General features: G+C 41.9%; 1 protein-coding gene across 25 annotated transcripts in view; it reads right to left on the bottom strand.

Annotated features, from left to right (window-relative positions):
- The window catches only part of mbnl1 (muscleblind-like splicing regulator 1), a 64,941-nt gene that overhangs the window by 41,749 nt on the left and 5,163 nt on the right, over positions 1-18,029 (bottom strand). For 4 of the 25 annotated variants that reach the window (XM_041802717.1, XM_041802720.1, XM_041802718.1 and 1 more), the window contains exons 1-2: positions 16,422-16,659; positions 7,477-8,440 (exon numbers count right to left, since the gene is read on the bottom strand). In XM_041802717.1, coding sequence (XP_041658651.1) covers positions 7,477-7,650 — 174 coding nt within the window. In that variant the 5' untranslated portion in view covers positions 7,651-8,440; positions 16,422-16,659. Of the gene's footprint in view, positions 1-7,476; positions 8,441-8,783; positions 8,928-16,421; positions 16,661-17,326; positions 17,828-18,029 lie in introns of those variants that run through there. The other 21 variants (XM_041802729.1, XM_041802732.1, XM_041802719.1 and 18 more) reach the window with 12 other exon arrangements.

Here is an 18,029-nt window from a genome sequence, read left to right as displayed (position 1 = left end):
AAATGAGTAAAGGAGGAGTAGACTAGAATAGGCTTGTATTAAATGAAAGTGGGAGGGCACAATACTTGAAATAAGCCAGCAGTTTACCTCTGCATCGGCGGGGTTGGAGCTATAGTATTCATCTGCTTTATTTAAGACTCAGTGTAGTATAAATTAATGGGGCAGGCATTAGCTCACCTACTTCTGCAACCTGAGGTGACTTTTACACTTCAATCAGTTATGGAATGTTATACTGAAGCACCTCAAGTAATAACTACTGATAGTTAAAAGTAGGTTAATTCTTTGACAGATGACAGATGCCTCCATTTTTAGAAAGTACAGTGTGTAAAATTGTGAATATAGGGTCTTTACAGATGACATCACACAGTAGTGGAAAACTCTCCTTGGGTGGCAAGTACTGATTTCTGCAACACTACCAAAAGGCCATGTTTAGAGCTGTTTATGACTATGCCAAGAGTTCAAAGTGAAAGTAGTACATATTCAAGCAAAAAAAGTAAAAAAACTCACAGAGAGTTGGCAGAAAGCCTCCATCTGAAGCCTGGACGAATGGTGTCAACATAACGCTTCTGTATGGTCTATTTCTACAAAATGGTCCACTTTCAGTACAGTTTTTTTTATGGTTTAACATATTAAGCTCTAACCTTGTCTGTGTTTCATCAGTTTATGTCTGTCTCACCAACCTCCAACCTTGATCTTTGTGATGGAAAATCCACCTCTTTTACAGTAAGCGATCCAGATCATTTGGCTCACAACAGTAGAGCTGGTTGTTTGGCTCCCAAACGGCTCTCATCTGGTACTAGTGTGGCTTTTGACTGTGTGGATTAAAGAACGATAAAGGATGGTGGAACAGAAACTGGCACTTGGCAAACGGAAGCTCGCTACCATAGTTAACACTAAAGAGCAGTTTTGAAGCAGGGGCTCGTCCGTGGACTCATCTTCACTCGATTTCCTACCCCACAAGTTTTATTCAGCTGATAGTCTATTACCGTTTCAATTAAAGCATGTTTTTTTTTATATGTTAAAGAGGCTCAGCTAGCCTCTTAGCTCAGTACAAGACTCCTCTAGACTCTCGTCTCCCTTCATCTGGCTAGATAACGCTAGATGCTAGGAGGTCTGCAGGACCGAGTATTTGTAATATTGACCATCTTCATGTCAGGTAAATCATTCACTTTTGTATAGATCGTACTCATTGTATGTAGAAATTTTCTAATGATAATTTGAGTGTACGGGTCCATTTAGAGCTGTAAAGTACTAACTTTCCTCCATTCCCATCCATTGCTAATGGCAGTCCCGCACTTCCTGACCCACAAAGGACATTTAGGGTCATGTGATTGCAAACAATTATTTTGTCCCGCTAAATATTATGTGCTGTAATTTTAATGTCGGAAACAGTAGAGCTCAAAAGTGCACATATTACATTTCCACCTGTCTCATAAGTTATCCCTTTTTTGTATGTAATCAAAGCAGATCTAAATATTTATGTCTAAGTATTTATCATACTGATTTAGTATCAGTGTTTCATTCCTAACCTGTCTGCTCAGCAGTTAATCATTAACAGACAAAGTTGCGAAGCTTATTTTAAATCAGGGAGTTCTGGCAGCCGTTATCCTTCTCCAAATATTTACCCCGCTTTGACATGGATGAGCCGTCTGTGCTGCACAGAGCAGATACACAGGCAACAGAAAAGGCTGCACACCGAGGTTAAGGCCAAGTTTCAGGCCAGCGAACACCCACACATACATGTATACGGCAAAAAAACAACTAAGCTTTCAAATTCTGTGGCCTACATGTTGTTCTGATTGATTGTCTCGCTTGAAGGCATCTCATCCATATCTAATTATTGTTGTGAACATCTTCCCATGAAAAAAAACTGCAATTTACCAGTCCTTTGCTGCTTCTGGAACAAATATATTCCCTGCTCTAATTTCCTTAACATGGACTCTACAAGTGTGGTTTGAGCATTACACGTCTTTTTGTGTGTGGAGGCTATGTCTGCATGGACATGTGAGTATGTATGTGTGTCTGTAGCATGTTAAAAGGAGGCCAGAGAGAGAGAGAGAGAGTGGGAGAGAGAGTATATGTGGCTGCTGGGGAAATGACAGGGTTTGGGTGTGACCTGCTCAGCTATGCACTGGTGATCATGTGAGACCTGTTCTAATTATACACCTCTCAAGAAGAGGGCCGATCCTCTCTCATGGGCAGAAAGTGTGTGCACATATGTCCAAAAGGATGCAGAGTGCGTGGAGGGGGGTCTAAGGGGTGCTAGACTAGTAATTGGGAGCAATGCCACTTAATGTAAGACAACTAAATAGAGAATTTGCCCTATTTTAACAGCTAAAAAGTAAAACTGAAGTAGGACATGTGGGTGTGTGGGTCCATGTAAGAGGGGAAGTCTTGTCAGTGTGATGTATGTGTCTCTTTCTACGTGTTAGTAATAGCACTTCATCTCTGGGCTGACAAATCAACAACTTTTTCTTCTGATTTCCTCTATTCTCTATTACTGTATTGCTCTCGCCCCTTTCTCGATTTCTCCCACTGTTTCCACTGTGGCTTTTAGAGACCTGCTCTGTTTTTCATTACCAGTGGAAAAAATGGGGCAAACAGTTAAAAACAGCATCACCCATCGCCATTAATACACAAACCCTAGTGGAAAATGAGTCCAAGCTACTAAAATAGGCCCCTTGGTTCCTTCAAAAGGCCTCCTTATATCTGCCAGCAACTTGTTTCCAGTAGCTGACCTTTACCTCAACGTGAACAATTAACATGACTTTATGTTTTAAGATCATTCAGCCTTTACATAAAAGAACAACTGTATAGTCTATAAAAGAACTAAATGTGTAATGACATGAGAAGTTGTGATTTATGTACACCTACACTCAACGACCACTTTGTGAGTTATACCTGATTGACTGATCATTAATGCAAATCACCCAGCAGCAACCACTGCATTTAGGCATGTAGACATTATCAGCAGTTCACTGGGGCTGATAGATAACCCATACTATCATAACTAAGATATGCAGAGAAGCATACAGGGCTCAAGACTAACTTTTTTACCACCAACCAAAAAATCATCAACTGTCCTGAAGAGAGTCTAAATATCCCCATGAGTTAGAACCTTAAAAATGTAGAGTTTAGAGGTGAAGAACAACCTGCTTTGACTGAATTTGGTCACTGTATGTTGTTATGTATAATCATACAACCATTGTGTGTGAATCTGGACCATTGATTTATGAGTCCTTTCATTTAGCCCCAGTATTTTATATATTTTAGACATTTTTATGCAGTTAAAAAGGTGATTTTAAGGTGAAATTCTGAATTCATAACAATGCATAAGCAACAGGCAAACTTCACATTTCTAAAAAAGCTTTCTTATATACAATATGTATTTCACTGGCAAAATTACTGTAGACTTTAACTGTGAAGAAAAAAGAATTTATCAACTGAATTAGGTTTAGTGTTAAGTAGGCTACTGTTTATTTTTTTCAGCAGCGTGCTCAGGCATAACAGTAGGCTATTTAAAGCTACAGTACATTCTCCATCATCATTGCCTTTAGACTTCAGTTTAAATATTAACTCATAATAACTAATTTATATGTATAATCTGTACACGTGTTTGTATATATATATTGTGTATACATATGTGTATATAGGTGTACATGGCAAAAGTGATGTCATTTCGTCTAGTCAAAATGTCATTGTAGATATCTGAAATGACAATTGTGGATAGGCAGAATGTATTTGCGGATATCTGAAATGTTCTTTTTTACTAGGCAAAATTGAATTACAGATATCTGCAAGATATATCCAGTCTAGCTTTTAAATGTTAAAACGGTTTGCCATAGAGATGTTGTTATGGAGATGTCAATCCACACTATGCCGGCCTTAAGTGACACCAACTGACTCATAGCCTGTCCTTGCAAACACACTCTCCAACGTGGGGCTTTGAGGTCAGTTAGGTCTGCCTGGCTCTACTTGTAGAGTGGAATAGGCAGTAGACAGGTATTTCAATTATGCTGTTTTCTGTCACAAATCACCCGGTCATAAACTACTGAGACAGGCAAGTTGAGCAAATTTACTCCGCATAGACACCCAGCGAGTGGCAGCTGCTTCTGTTTCAACGCTGACATGCATACAAAACTCCTCGTGTCCCTGAGAAGATTTTCATTTCATTTCTCATGCAAAATTTGTATGGCCCTCGGGATGTCCTAAGTCTTGAGCCCTGGGCGCATATCTGAACACACAACGTGTTAAACCTTGAAGCAAATGGGTACCAGCAGCAGTAGATCATGTTGGATGCCACGCTTGTCAGCTAAAGACAGGAAACTGAGGCTATAATTCACATGGGCTCACCAAAATTTGACAATAGAAGATTTGAATAACCTTGCCTGGCCTGGTGAGTCTACATTTCTGCCACAACATTGAAGTGCTAGGCTCAGAATTTTATGCAAACGACATGAAATCACCTTTCTTGCCCATTCTGATACTTGTTTGAACCTCAACACATTGTCTTGACCTTGGCTTGGCGAGGCACACTGGTGTGCCTTGAGGGAGGTCTAGGTGCGCCGTAGGAATAAACACAACCACACATTATTACTATGACTACAAAAATAAAAATTACTTGAACAAGTATTAAAGAGGTTATTTTCTATGAATATAAATACAGTGTGCCTTTAGATTTTGGCTTGTTCTATGGTGTGCCTTGGGCAAAAAAGTTAGAAAACCACTTATCTTAACCACATCTACGTGCCTAAATGCATTGGTTGCTGCAGTGAGATTGTAAGGCTGTGCATTCATTTGTTTTACCCCTAGCACTGGAGCAACAGATGTTGATAGTCTTGTAGTGCAAGACAAAAAAACTTGTAGCACAACTAATGAAACACCGACCAAAAACTAACCTAACCTAACAATGTACTTCAAAAAACGGCCTAAATCCTAGATTTTTTTTTCTGACAAGATTACCGTATTACCTGCATTATAGAGGATTTTTGTGTGGTCAATCAGATTTCTAACAGCTGATCTCCACAATACAAGAGCAAACTGCATGAAGCTGCCAAACTTTATAGGAGTGTTGGTGCTTGAAGACTATTTAGAATGATATGCTTTGGAAATCGGACCATCAGACAGAGCAGACAGAGGACAAAATGAGTGCCGATCATGCTGCTGTTTGATGTAAAACAGCCAATATTGTGCATCCCTAGTCAAAACTAAGAAATACTATAAAGCACAAGCTTCATTTTCTAATGTGGGCCATATTTCATTTTCTATTGTGAATTTGCCAAATAAAAATGGACCATGGGCCAAAGTTGACCAATGGGCTGTGGGTTGGACATCCCTGATGTAAACTAATGATGCTCAGGGTACCAGGAAAGTATTTTTGATATTATAAGCCATGCAATAAAAACTTTATAATATAATATATATAATATAATACAAGTTAACAAACCCTCCAATCTTCAATCTGTCTTGAAGCAGTGCTCCTCTTAAACATGATGACCACCTGTATCATGTGTGCCCTGAGCCTGCCCCCTCGGTCAGCAGCCAGTGACATGCTCGCCATAGTGTCAGCAAATACTATTGGTGGCTCACGCTCCAGACTCAAAGGGTTACACGTCATGTCACATCAGCTTGAATTTATATTGTGCCACAAATATGGAGTCCAAGTCGAGTCTTAAGCCTTTGAGAGGTGAGTACAAGTTAAGTCTAAAGTCACATCTATGTGCCTGTTGTAGTGATATGATGTAAAAAAAAAAAAAAAAAAAAAAAAAAAAGCTTGTAGCAAAGACCAATTTTCATGTTGTACTCGGGACATGATTCCTTGCATTTTGCTAGATATTTAAGTAGTTTTACGCTCACAATTGTTAGTCATTAGGACACCTTACCAGCCCAAGTATTTTTTTTAGCATCTTAAAATAAGACAACATCATATAAACAGCAGCCACAGAAAGGGACATAAGCATTCAGGACATCACAGGACAGATCACGGGTGTTAACAGTCAAACAGTGTGTTCAGATTGTTTACTAAAAACACAAGATCACTTAAACTGGCATGTGGGTTTGTTAAGTGAAGAGAGTGAATAGTTAGGTAATGTTTGGGTAATGTTTTTCTTGTCTTTGTCTTCCCCTCCTAAAGAGTTGACCAACCTAATAATTTGTTTAGCATGTGATTGATCATGTGGCCGGATTATAATTTCATACCATATGACCTATTTTAAGCAAAACTGTCATGTTTTAAGATCTTTCAATGAAAATGAAAGATGCCATAAGAATTAAGCATAAAGATGGTGGCAATCTGACAGCTTGAATGATGGCCAAAGCTCTTAAAAGTCAACCCAAGATTTTATAAACTAATTAAACGTAGCATTCACGCTCTCAGGCACAAGGGTTAATGCATTGTAAGGGAACTTGGGAAGAGCTCAGCCTGGGCCTGACAATGTTCCTCTGTCCACATCTGGCTATAAATGCTGTTCTGTGAGTCGACTCACACACGCTGTCCTCATACTAACCCTGCCCTGTTCGCACACTGCCAATGACCACGAGTCACCAATGTCTGCAGGGGCAGAGTACAAACAGAAGTGAAAAACACTCATAGCCTAAACCTGTGTGTGTCAATGATGGAAACTTTGGGTTGGGGTCCGCCCATCTCTGGAGATCATGTGCTCCGATAAAAAGACAGATTGTGAAATAGAGAGAGAATGAGAGAGAAAAAAAAGGTGTTTGCTCTTCTGTTGCTGCCTAAAAATGGAAAATTACTGCAGACGTTACCCCAAATCAGCCCCCAACTTTGCACGTATATGCTAAGAAACCACTGTACACTCACATATGCACTCAGACCTAAACCCTCTCTGACTGCCCCTAGGCCGCTACTCAGGAAGTGGTTTGTCTGAATGAGATCTGCATGATGACGCTATCACCTTGTTTCTGTCTTGCTGTTGGAACACGTTGTGCTAGGGGCATCCATATGAGTCTGTGCATGTGATGGCCTATTCATCCTTGTTTTCTTATTCAAAAGCTGACAAATAGCAGTGTTTATCACTTCTAAAAGGATTGTGTTGGTGTAATCTATTCATGCAGCGTTGTTTATGTGAGGTGTAATTGGTCTGAAAAGCCAGTGATTCCAGTTTGAAAAGTGGTGCAGCAAACACTCATCAGAACACTTCAGCCTGTTCCACAGAGCACTATTACAGATACTTGACTTCTGCTTCCTGAATTTAAAAAGCTGCAACCCCCAACTCCCTCCTCTCTGTGCTCTTGATCACATGTTGCAGTCACCTGACCAGAAATAGGCAGGACTGAGTAGAGCACATGCCGTGTCCAGATGGTGTGCACTGTAGATAACGACTATTTCAAGTTTACAGCTCCTTATTTTCCCTCTAGCTGCTTGTCAGACTCAATGTGCTCTCTCTCATATCAGCAGCTTATCTTTTTGTCTGACCTCTAGACTTCCTGGTCACACACCTGTCTCTCATTTCTTACCTTGAGTGAGTCGAAGCAAGCAATGACCCGTCCGTTGTCGATCTGACAGCTCTTGGCTGGATGAGCAAACTTGCACTCCTGGTCAGAGCGAGAGCAAGTGCCCCTCTGGAACTCCCTGCATACCTCGAGTGTCAGCCACTTTGTGTCACGAATATGTGCTATGTTCATTGCCATGGCAACTCGTAGGAGAAAAGTAATCCGAGGTGAAATCTGTTCAAAAACCTCAAAGTTTTAAATCCACAACCTTAAGGTGTTTTTTTTGTTTATCTGATGTTTAAGTCTGAGATCTGTGGATGCAGCGTTGAAATGAAACATTCAAATAAAGTTCCTACAGATTGAGAGGGCTCCTTTTCCAACGTGAAATGTTGCAGAGTGATGTTTTGCTGTGAATATGAATGAATAATAATCCTAAACAATCAACCACAGAGGAACTGTTCATATCCTGCAGATGACTCTGTCCTAAATTTAATTTGCTCTTGGTTTAGATTTTCTCTTGCTGAGCAGCTTTCTTCTGCAACATTCACAAGCCAAAGAGGCAACAGATGAACACAGTCCTCTAGTTAGGTGCACTGAAGCAGGCAACAAAGGTGATAGTCTGGGATTAGCCTGCAACAGGAAGGTTAAGGACACTGAGGACCAAGTGGAGGCTTAGAGGGTTGAAGGCGAAGGTTAAAGGCAGGGTGGGTGAGATGCTGTGCGGGCCTGGTGGTGTGTAGGGCTGCTAGGGTAAGGCTGGTCAGTCGGTCGAGAGCAGTTGGCAGCAGGGCCGTCTGGAAAGGAGTGGATGGTGATGGTGGTGGATGGACGAGCAGGTCGGAGCGTAGGCTGCAAGGAGGGTGTGGTCGCTGTCCTTGTACTCCTGTTACTGTGGCAGCAAGCGAGCGAGGCAGGGGGGGAGGGAGGGTGGAGCTTCAGCTGTAGAAGCAGGTCAAAGCTGCAGCAGACATCAGGGAAGGCACTTCCTCTGGGGAGAGAGAGATAGAGAGGGAAAAGACAGAAAGATTACTCTGATGATACTCATCCAAAGAAAACTTCCCAGTTTTATTTTCTCTTTTCTTTCTTATGCGGCTCAGACCTGCTAGATTTTTTAAACTTGTGCCAATGCTAAGCTATGCGGCTGTGGGAATGAAGAATAAGTAAAAATGTCAGAAATGCAGGGGTGTCAGCTAAAACAAATAAAACGGCTACCCGCCCTGCGCTCTAAACACACATGGTGCGCATACAGGCTCATCACGCCACGCCACACACACTCACAGTGACAAATACACACACTGAAGTGCACAAAGCAGCCATTCACAACTTTCCACCTCCTCTGGTCGATGCAGGAAAATCAGATCAAATCCAGTATCCCTTACAGTCGAGTACAGCGAAGCCGGCCATTACAAATATGTTTAGAGGTGAAAGAAAGGAAGAGAGTGAAAGCAGAGGGGAAGTCGAGGCAGGGCATGTGGGAGAAGAGGTTAGTCATTTCCCTTCTTGCGAAGCGGTGTGAGAGTGAGAACCAATGAGAGCGGGCAGAGTTGCAGCAACATTCTGGGCTGAGCGCCAGGTGAGAGCAGGGGGAGGAGCAAAGAGGAGGCTGACCTGCCCGCTGCTGGAGGAAGAGAGAAGGAAAGACTGAACTATGGCTATAACTAAGTAGTTTGTAACAAACAGATGATACTTTTCCTTTTAACAAGCAACCTTTTAAGCAAGACTCATGAGAACAGCATCTCTGTTAGTTAAAGCATTTTGCATAAAAAGAACCATAATCATTAGAGCAATACTGCGGTTATCTGACACAGATGTGAACTTGTGATAACACTGTTTATTATAACACTCGTCGGCAAATTCCCCGTTTATCACATGCAGAACAGATCATGGGTCACAAAGCATTTATCGTTCAGTACTTTTGTAATGTTGCTTGGTGTTTCTATTTTTGGTGAATTCATTGTACGGGGTTTGCTCACATAAATTGAATGACTGGGCTCCCGGGGGCCCGTTCCACTCTTATCGCACAGGCAGGGTAACCGACCACACCCTGTGTAGAGAAATCGCTTTTTCCAAGAACAGCATGTGCACCTTCAGCACGGCTATGAACTGCTGCTAACTTTACGGCACTGCAACACTGCAACACGGTATATCAGAGCCCTGCAGCAGTACAGATCAGGTCATGATGACCCAGCATCATGGGTATTTGTTACAGAAGAGAGAGCAAAAGAGAGACAGAGAGAGAGAGAGAGCGAGAGAGAGAGAGAGGGGGAGGGAGAGAGAAAGAGAGTATGGAAGGACATTGCATGGTTTCACCTTGGTTGAACCGTATGATAGCAAAAGTAGCGTTACTGCTACAGATGACCTTTGGAGTGCAAGCATATTATCACAAACACTACAACTGCCCTACCCCCATGAATCACATATACAACACAAACACAGCAAACCATCCTCTTCTAAAGAATGGGGACAAAAGTATAGTAATTTTACAGTAAAACAGTGAAATGATATGCAACCTCCCAGCTTGATATGAACAAATGTGCTTATAATCCTTTTAAAGATCAACAAAAACATGTCTTTGTAAGTCCTATGGTGTCTTCAAACCAAAGTTAGTAAGGGTAACTGGGTTATTTGGGTGGCAGTAGATCAGTCCGTTTAGAATTGGGCTGAACCTGAAGGTCACCGGTTCAAGCCTGGGTATAGACAAAAATGTGGTTGGTCAGATATCGGAAAAGGTGCCAGGTCACTCCCCACTGCCCTGGAATAAGGCACCACATCTTCTCTATTTGTGCATAATCAAAGGATTCTATCTGTGTGTATGTATACCTCGCCTGTGTGTGCAGCATGTTCAGTAACAGTATGTAAACATTGAATTTCCCCTTGAGGATTGATAAAGCACACGAGAGGGAAAAATGGTTTGTTCTGACTGGGATTAAACTGGCCCAACAAATTCTCTGCAGTTACTTTGTTTACATTTCTAAGGGCATGTTTCTATTCCTATGTATGTGGAAATGTCAAGTCAGCCAAATCTAATCTTACACCGTTACCCTGCAACCTGACATGCCAGATAGACTGTTTCATAGATCCACTTCATGGGATATATTTCACATCCATCTAAGAAACCCACAGTCTTTTTTATTAGAAGAACAGAACCTTTCAAAAGAATCTCAGAAGGTGATTGGACAAATATTTTGTCTTTCATTCATTACAGGCTAATCAGAGTAAAGAAATACACAGTATAACATGGAAGGCCTAAACTACATAAAAGTGAGCTTGACATGTAGCTGCTGTTGTTATTTATCAGTGGAGCTGATAAACCAGGGGGAAGAGCAAAACAAATTTTCCATCTTGAAAAGCTTTCAGTGCAACTCTTTGTTCCCTATTTAATAAAAAGGTGTCCAGTTTTGATAAAATCTGCTGCTTTTTGTTTTTACATCTGAGTTAATCCCTTCAATGGTTGCCATTGTTTAACTGCTTGCAGTACAACTAAACGCTGCCTGTAGCTACCGCCTCTTTCTAATCAGATGACGCTGATTGGTCATTCTCAGACCAGGCACAAATGTTTCCGCTTGAGGCTTTGCAAGATTGGATCTGCCTGATTAGAGGCATAAAGTCTGGCCAAGGTTAGACCCTCTGTATGCTAGCTTGAAATATTGCATTGATGCTACATGTCTATCTCACTGCAGCTAATACTTTGTAATAACTTAAGACCAGGTGAGAAAGAACAGTTTTTTAACTCAAACTTCAGTTGTACAGAAGCCATTAAGTTGTAATACAGACATCCATTTGAGTTTTTTAGAATTGAAGGCGCCAGGGTTTGTCTTCAATCAGATGAGAGAATGTGGCCATTTGATGCATGAAAAACTGACGCCCCCTACGTTCTGTCTGGCTGCCTAATCAGTTTCTATGGTTTCTATTAGAGTCAGATGAGCACATATCTGTAAGAGCGAGATGATGCAGTGTGGTGTAAGACAGTGCCAGAGTGATAATCAGCTCTCATTATGATCCATCGTGTCTGGACATGGACGTCCTTCCTCTATTGATTTTTTCATCTCTGTGGTCTTTCTTTTCAGAATGCCACTCCCTCTATCTAATTTCACTCCAACTGCTGATGCTCTTTGTCTTAAAGGCCTCCATTACAGATAGATAGCTGCTTAATGTGATCTACTTCTCTGCCCTAACCACATAGTTTAGACTGTTTTTAACTAGTCCATCCAGCACTATGTTCGTGTTCTTCCTACTCTCCTAAACTGTCTCTACCTTTGTGCCCTCAGCATGACTGTCTGGTCTGCATTCTCTCCCAGCATCCTCAGTAGCCCTCCCTCAGACTCCAAGGTCTTGCAAGCTGGTGCAAGGTCAACCACAGTGGAGGTAGGGGGATGGCGAATGCAAAGAGAGAGACCATGTTCTTTCTAATCCTCCTCAGATCACGTGAAAAAACATACTGTACCATGGTTGGAGAAATGAAGCGTATCATGAATATCAACACATTGGTAGCAGCTCTGGTCATGTTACGCTGGCATAAGTCTCAACAGCACAGACAGATTCTGACATGAAAAGAAATCCTTGCCATCTTTTACTTTCTCGTGGTTATGAGTCACCAAAAACAAGCTACCCTCAACAAGTAAAGACGCTGTTGAAATCCTACACTGAACAAGCTATGCGAAAAACCTGCCAGTGATTTGTACGGTAGACTTGTATCAGTGGCGCTCATTTACATGTCCTTTAACTTCCAGAGGTATTTTGTTATGTAGACAGGTCTAAATTGATTGCCAACCTGGGCTGGTTTTAAAACTGTCATTGTGACAAACTGTTTGAGACAACCACAAAGAGGGTGTGGTCAACAGTAATGTCAAGTTTGCAAGAAAAATGACACATCATCAGTCCAGTTTAGCAAAACATTGCACCTAAAGTCACGTGTCCTGGAAGCTCTTTTCATGCTAATCATATTAACCATGTTCTGAGGTCTACTGGTGCAAACTACATGTGTGATGCAATTTGTGATACTGCAACACGTAGCTAAACCCAAATACAAAACCAAAGCTTTCCATTTGAGCTCTTACTTTCAATTTGATGGCAAATAAATAGGCTTTCAGTTCTTTCTTCTTACTAAAAAAAGGGCTTTCAGCATACTGACAGAGGTGGAGTCAGGGTGACAGTATGCTGAGACAGGTCATCAAAGCAGAGGACGTTAGAGGAAATGCAACACCCTTGGCCCCTCTGCTGCTGCTGCGCCATGTGCTCAGAATATTGCATGTCAATATTGCCCTCACTGACCTTTACCTACTCACATACACACAAGTGTATATGTGGACACGTAAGCATGTTCGTCTTGCTGCCTCTTGATCTCTTTCACACTAACTACACACACTGTCTATACATACTGCTTCCCCATTGACCACAGCTCCTCGGCATCACGCATATCTCTGAGTAAATGGAATTTCTTTTGATGATGGGACTTTTCATGTTCACTGGAAGATCGCACTTGGCAAGGTCTGCATAAAATGAGCTTAAGGGGAACAGGGACAGCACATTTGCATTTAAAGGAAATAATAAATAAAATGTTCACTTTTAAGTCTTTATTCACATAGGACAGTGGATAAAGGATGAAACTGCAAGGGGGGAATGGCACACTGGAAAGGTGCCATAGGCCGGACATAAGCACAGGGTGTCCCCCTTAAAGACAACAGCCTCTGTACATGAGGACACAACCACCAGGCTACCACTGGATAAATACAGTTCTATATTTTACTGTTAATTTTGTTAGTTAAACATAGGGTTCAGCTATACTTGACAGCATTTTGCAAATTCAAATTTTAGACGCACCAGTATCTTTAGTTGTAATCTCCTCTATAATGTTCGCTTAACTATTTGTATATCATTGGTTTAAATAACATGGCTCTGAAAGTGAGTCTTATTCCAGGAATGCACAGCAAACAATGCCTATTGATTCCTCTGAGAGCAAACCTCTGGAGACAATTAGATCTCTTGTTTTGCATACATGGACAGAGCTACACACACACACACACACACACTGACGAGACTCACAAATACTAACCTATACAAACACAAAAACCTTTATGTGTCCTAACACAGTATTCTTAAGCTGAGCTGAATATCTGACTGTGTGCGACACTGCATCTTTGTCTGTTTATGTGTATGTGAGGATGTGGTGAAGTCAACGCACAACGAGGATAATGGCGGCCTTATGGTTTAATGAGTGGCTCATCGGCTCACATTTATATTAGCTGTGTGAATGTGGTGACAGTGAGACAGTCTGCACGATATCCACATAGATGTGAGGTATATGGTGAGTTATTTAAGTCAAATAGGGTGCACAAATTTGTAAAGCTTTTAAAAGTCTTTTTGTAATTTGATTGTGATGGAATTCTGATACTAAATACCTCTATGATATTTTTCAAAGGTTGCATTTTGAGCTTTTAGCCTTTCTTTAGAGAGGACAGGACAGTGGATAGTATAGGAAATCAGGAAGAGAAATCGAAAAATGACATGCAGGACAGGAGCCACAGGTCAGATTTGCACCTGTACTACCTATTTGGAAGATAATCTTCCATATATGGGGCAGGGCCCAACCCAATATATCGGCTGTACATATTAGCAGTATACATGTAATTAATTTTCTACACTTATTTTTATAAAAATAGGTAAAATATACAGTTTGAAACCCTTCAAACCGTGTAACTTGAGAATGATAAGGTATTGCTGGTTGCCTAGAGGCTACACACTCAAGGAGGCCAACAGTAAGTCCTGCACATTCTGAATGAAGCCCCAAATGTAAAACAACCACCTGACTGTCTACTTCCCCACTCTTTTCTCAGCTTTGCTTTCCTCAGCCTCTCTCTGCACAGGAGACACTTTGTGTTTCTTATAAAAGGTGTGTAGATATCAGTAGCCGCATTGGCTAAAATGTGTAACTGTTCTCAGTTCAGTTTATAAAACTCCCAGACAGTTCAGTGGAAAAGTCAGAAGTCATCTGCATCTTGTTGTACTGTTTTCATAATTCTTTTTCAATCCATAGCAAGTTCCTTTTTCCGTGGTTAAGGTCACTTCATAATCTTCAATCTACACAAAGTACCTGACTGTCTTTCAAAATGAGGCAAAAGTCAATTATTTTTAGTTCAAGATAGTTAAAAAACCTGAAATTGAACGAAAAGTTTCAAATGCAAATATCAATGCAAATTAATTGTGATTACCTACAAAACTTCTTGAATAATCACAAATAACAATTTGAAATGTGTGACAGCCCTAAATACAACATTCTTTCTTTTTCCCCCCTTACATGTGCATCGATCTGTATCCATACACGTTCATCTTCACTTCCTGGGTGAAAAAAGGCACATGTAGACGTGTATACAGAATAGATTGTAAGCCAATAAACAGATGATTTTGATCATAATTTCAGTTCAAACACTATAAAGCAATTATTTATCATTGAAAAAAAAAAAGTTCAGTATGAATGCTAAAATGTTATGCTCTACAGCTGTCTGCGGCACTTTTATTAACATTCTTATAGAAACTGAACATTTCTTCATTCCTGTTCAAAAACCACCAGTATCTAATCATGAATGCCATTAGCACAAACCAGGCCCAGAGCCTGCATATAAATTCTTTATCAGTATATTACATGCAAACATTCTTCCCCGGCTGGTTATCTGTATAATTTCAATTTAGGGAATAATTTTCATGGAGGACCGTCCTTCACCATGCACTGGCATCCCTGGCATTTGCTGAGGCTTTTTTTTCTGATAAATCTGATACACAATAACAGAAACAAAGAGAGTGAAGTATTTAAAAAGATATTGTGAGTGAGAGAATGCAACTACTGGGTCAGGAGTATGTTATTAAATGTTATAGCCGTCTGTTTCTACTTCAGAAAAGGAGAGGTTTAAGATGTCAAAGTGGGTGATGCAAGCACAGTTCAGAAAAACAAGGACAGACTTGTGTTGAAATGTGTACCTGTGGACAGAAAACAAAGACACAACTAGATATATATTACTGACTACACTGCAATGGTCTTGTTCCTTCTTATTAGCACTTCTGTGTAGTGAAGGTATAGGTAAACAATATCTCTTCAACTATTTTTAGCTGCTTTAAGAGAATGTGAAGTAGTTCAGCTGACCTTTGGTGATCCACTCAGTCACAGACGTGTTAACTACTCAGTTGCTCAAATGGGCTGAAATGTGTTGATAACACAGTAGGAACATACAGAGAATACCTCATGTAATAAAGGCTTAACCTGTCAGCACAGATTCAGCCGTGCGCATAATCCTGTCTGTAGGGCAGATCCCTGATCATAAGTAACTCTCAAAAACGCAGCACAATCTGCACTAAGTTTACAGACAGTCTACAATTCACACAGAGAGGTACATTATCTTTGACCTTATTAGCCATTTCTGATGAAGTGACACCAACAGCGTGTTCAGCAAGCTCCTGCTTGACAGAAACTGACAGTCTTCCTCTCGGAGGGCTACCGTGGAGACTTGACAAAGTCTAAACAATGCAATCTGCCGCACATCTGTCTCTGTTGCACATGTCTGCATGGTGTGTACCCAGTTGTGTGTGTGCAACCGTCTGAGCCACCCTGAACTCCCTCTAAGTCAAAACAACAACATTCCTCATCACTGCCCTAACCACGGACACACCACCAGGAGGAACCCCGGAGGGACGAGTCTTTTGGGGGGGGGGGGGCAGAGGTGGTGAGGAGAGGGACAAAGGGGGGAGAGGGGGGATGGAAAGCGAAGGTTTAAAGATATTTGTCCTGAGTCATCTCAGTTTTTGAGTTCTCAGTATGAATAAATGGCACAAAAACTTTTTAAAATGACGAAACCTATTCTAATCACAGTTAAGAAAAACAAATTTAGTCCGTTTATGTAAGACTAAACATAAACTCCCAAAAGAAAAACATTACAGGCCAAGGTTATCCTAATGCCGTCATTAAGTATGAAAAGACTTACTTTCACTCCAGACCAACATAGGTATGTAAAATTCCTCCATTTACTGGGTCTCCTTTCGTTCTTGCCCCTCTTTTCCTTCTTCAACTTTCTTCCTCTCTCTTAGTTACTCCCCCTCTGTCAGACGCATGAAAACACTCACTTAGTCACACACACACACTAATGCACACACTCCCACAGACAGAGTCACCCTCTCACACACTCTCTCCTCCCGCGACCCGGAATGCTTGGCAAGATCCAACTGTACTGAAATACTGTGCTCGCCATATAAGGTAGCAGCAGCTTCACATGTCACACATAATTTACATGCAGTGGGGCGGGAGTTTTGCCTTACACTGCACACACAAGGAGAAACACACATGCGAAACCATGCTTCCCCCTTTAGGCTGACGCAGCATAGGAGGGAAGGGGCAAAAGAAAAGCAAAATGTGCCATTCTCTTGTTAAGCAAGCCCTGCAGGATAACTCCCAACATGTCCAATGTTGAGTCAGACAGAGGGAATGAAAGCTGAGTGGGCGATCTATTGATCCTCTTCACTGCTTCCTGGAACAACCACAGCCCTCCAAACACACATACACCATCAAAATTTTTCTTGCTAACTAGCGCTACCCTCAGGAAGTAGCTATTGTGTGACTGTCTGTTTTGAGCCAGGAATGTGTCTTACTGTGTGTTCATGCATGTGTGCTTATATCTATAAAACAAGATGTGACGAATAGATTTTAACCCTGTGCTCCACATACTTAACATACACATACACAGGAGACACTAAAGCAAACAATCCCCAAATCTCTACCTCTGCTCCAATGCACAGGGGCTTACTTTGGAAAGTAAAGACTGCAGCACTCACAGGAGGAAAGATCTAGATAAACCAATGAGGAAAGGAGGAGGGCTATGATACAGGCTCTTACCTCTCACATTGCTCTCCAGTTTTGTGTGTTGTGTGCTTCCGCCTGTCGATTGACTCTGTGTTTACGCGTGTGTTCAGACAGGCCGCGACAGCAGACCCCCAGGCACCGGCTGGACCATTCTCAGGCAGGCAGGCAGAGCGCAGCAAGGCAGAGCGACTGGCATAGGAGAGGCAAGCAAGTGAGCGAGTGAATCAGCAGCGAATGAGTAGAGGAGCTGTGCAGAGTCGAGCACCGGAGTGAGAGAGAGAGAGAGAGGGAGGAAGAGAGAGAGAGGAGGAGTGTTTGTCCGTATGATTGTGTATGGGTGCGTTGCAGCGTTGGCTGTGTGCGCTAGTGTCTCCCCTCCCCTGCCTCTTGAAGTGGCTGTGCTTTAGCTGGGTAAAGCTGGGCTGAGTCTGAGCTGTGTCTCTACTGACTCCCCAGCCTCTGGATCGTCTGTCTGCTGCCCGAGGAAAGTGGCGCTCGCTGGGTGGCAGCAGCAACAGCTGTGGAAGAGGAGGAGGAGGAGGAGGAAGAAGGAGAGGAGGAGGGAGCCTCTGACTGCACCGGGCATACAGATCCTGCAGTCCCTTCGCCCTCCCTCTCCTCTCTGCTAAAGGCTGGCCACGCCCCCCCACCCCAAAACAACACCAGGAAGTGCTGGTTCAGTTACAGCAACACTGCCCTTGCCTTTCTAATGAAGCTGAGGAAGGAGAGACGGGAA

Source organism: Cheilinus undulatus, linkage group 13 (genome assembly GCF_018320785.1).
Source record: "Cheilinus undulatus linkage group 13, ASM1832078v1, whole genome shotgun sequence".
NCBI lineage: Eukaryota > Metazoa > Chordata > Actinopteri > Labriformes > Labridae > Cheilinus > Cheilinus undulatus.
This window is presented reverse-complemented; position numbering and strand designations above follow the sequence as displayed.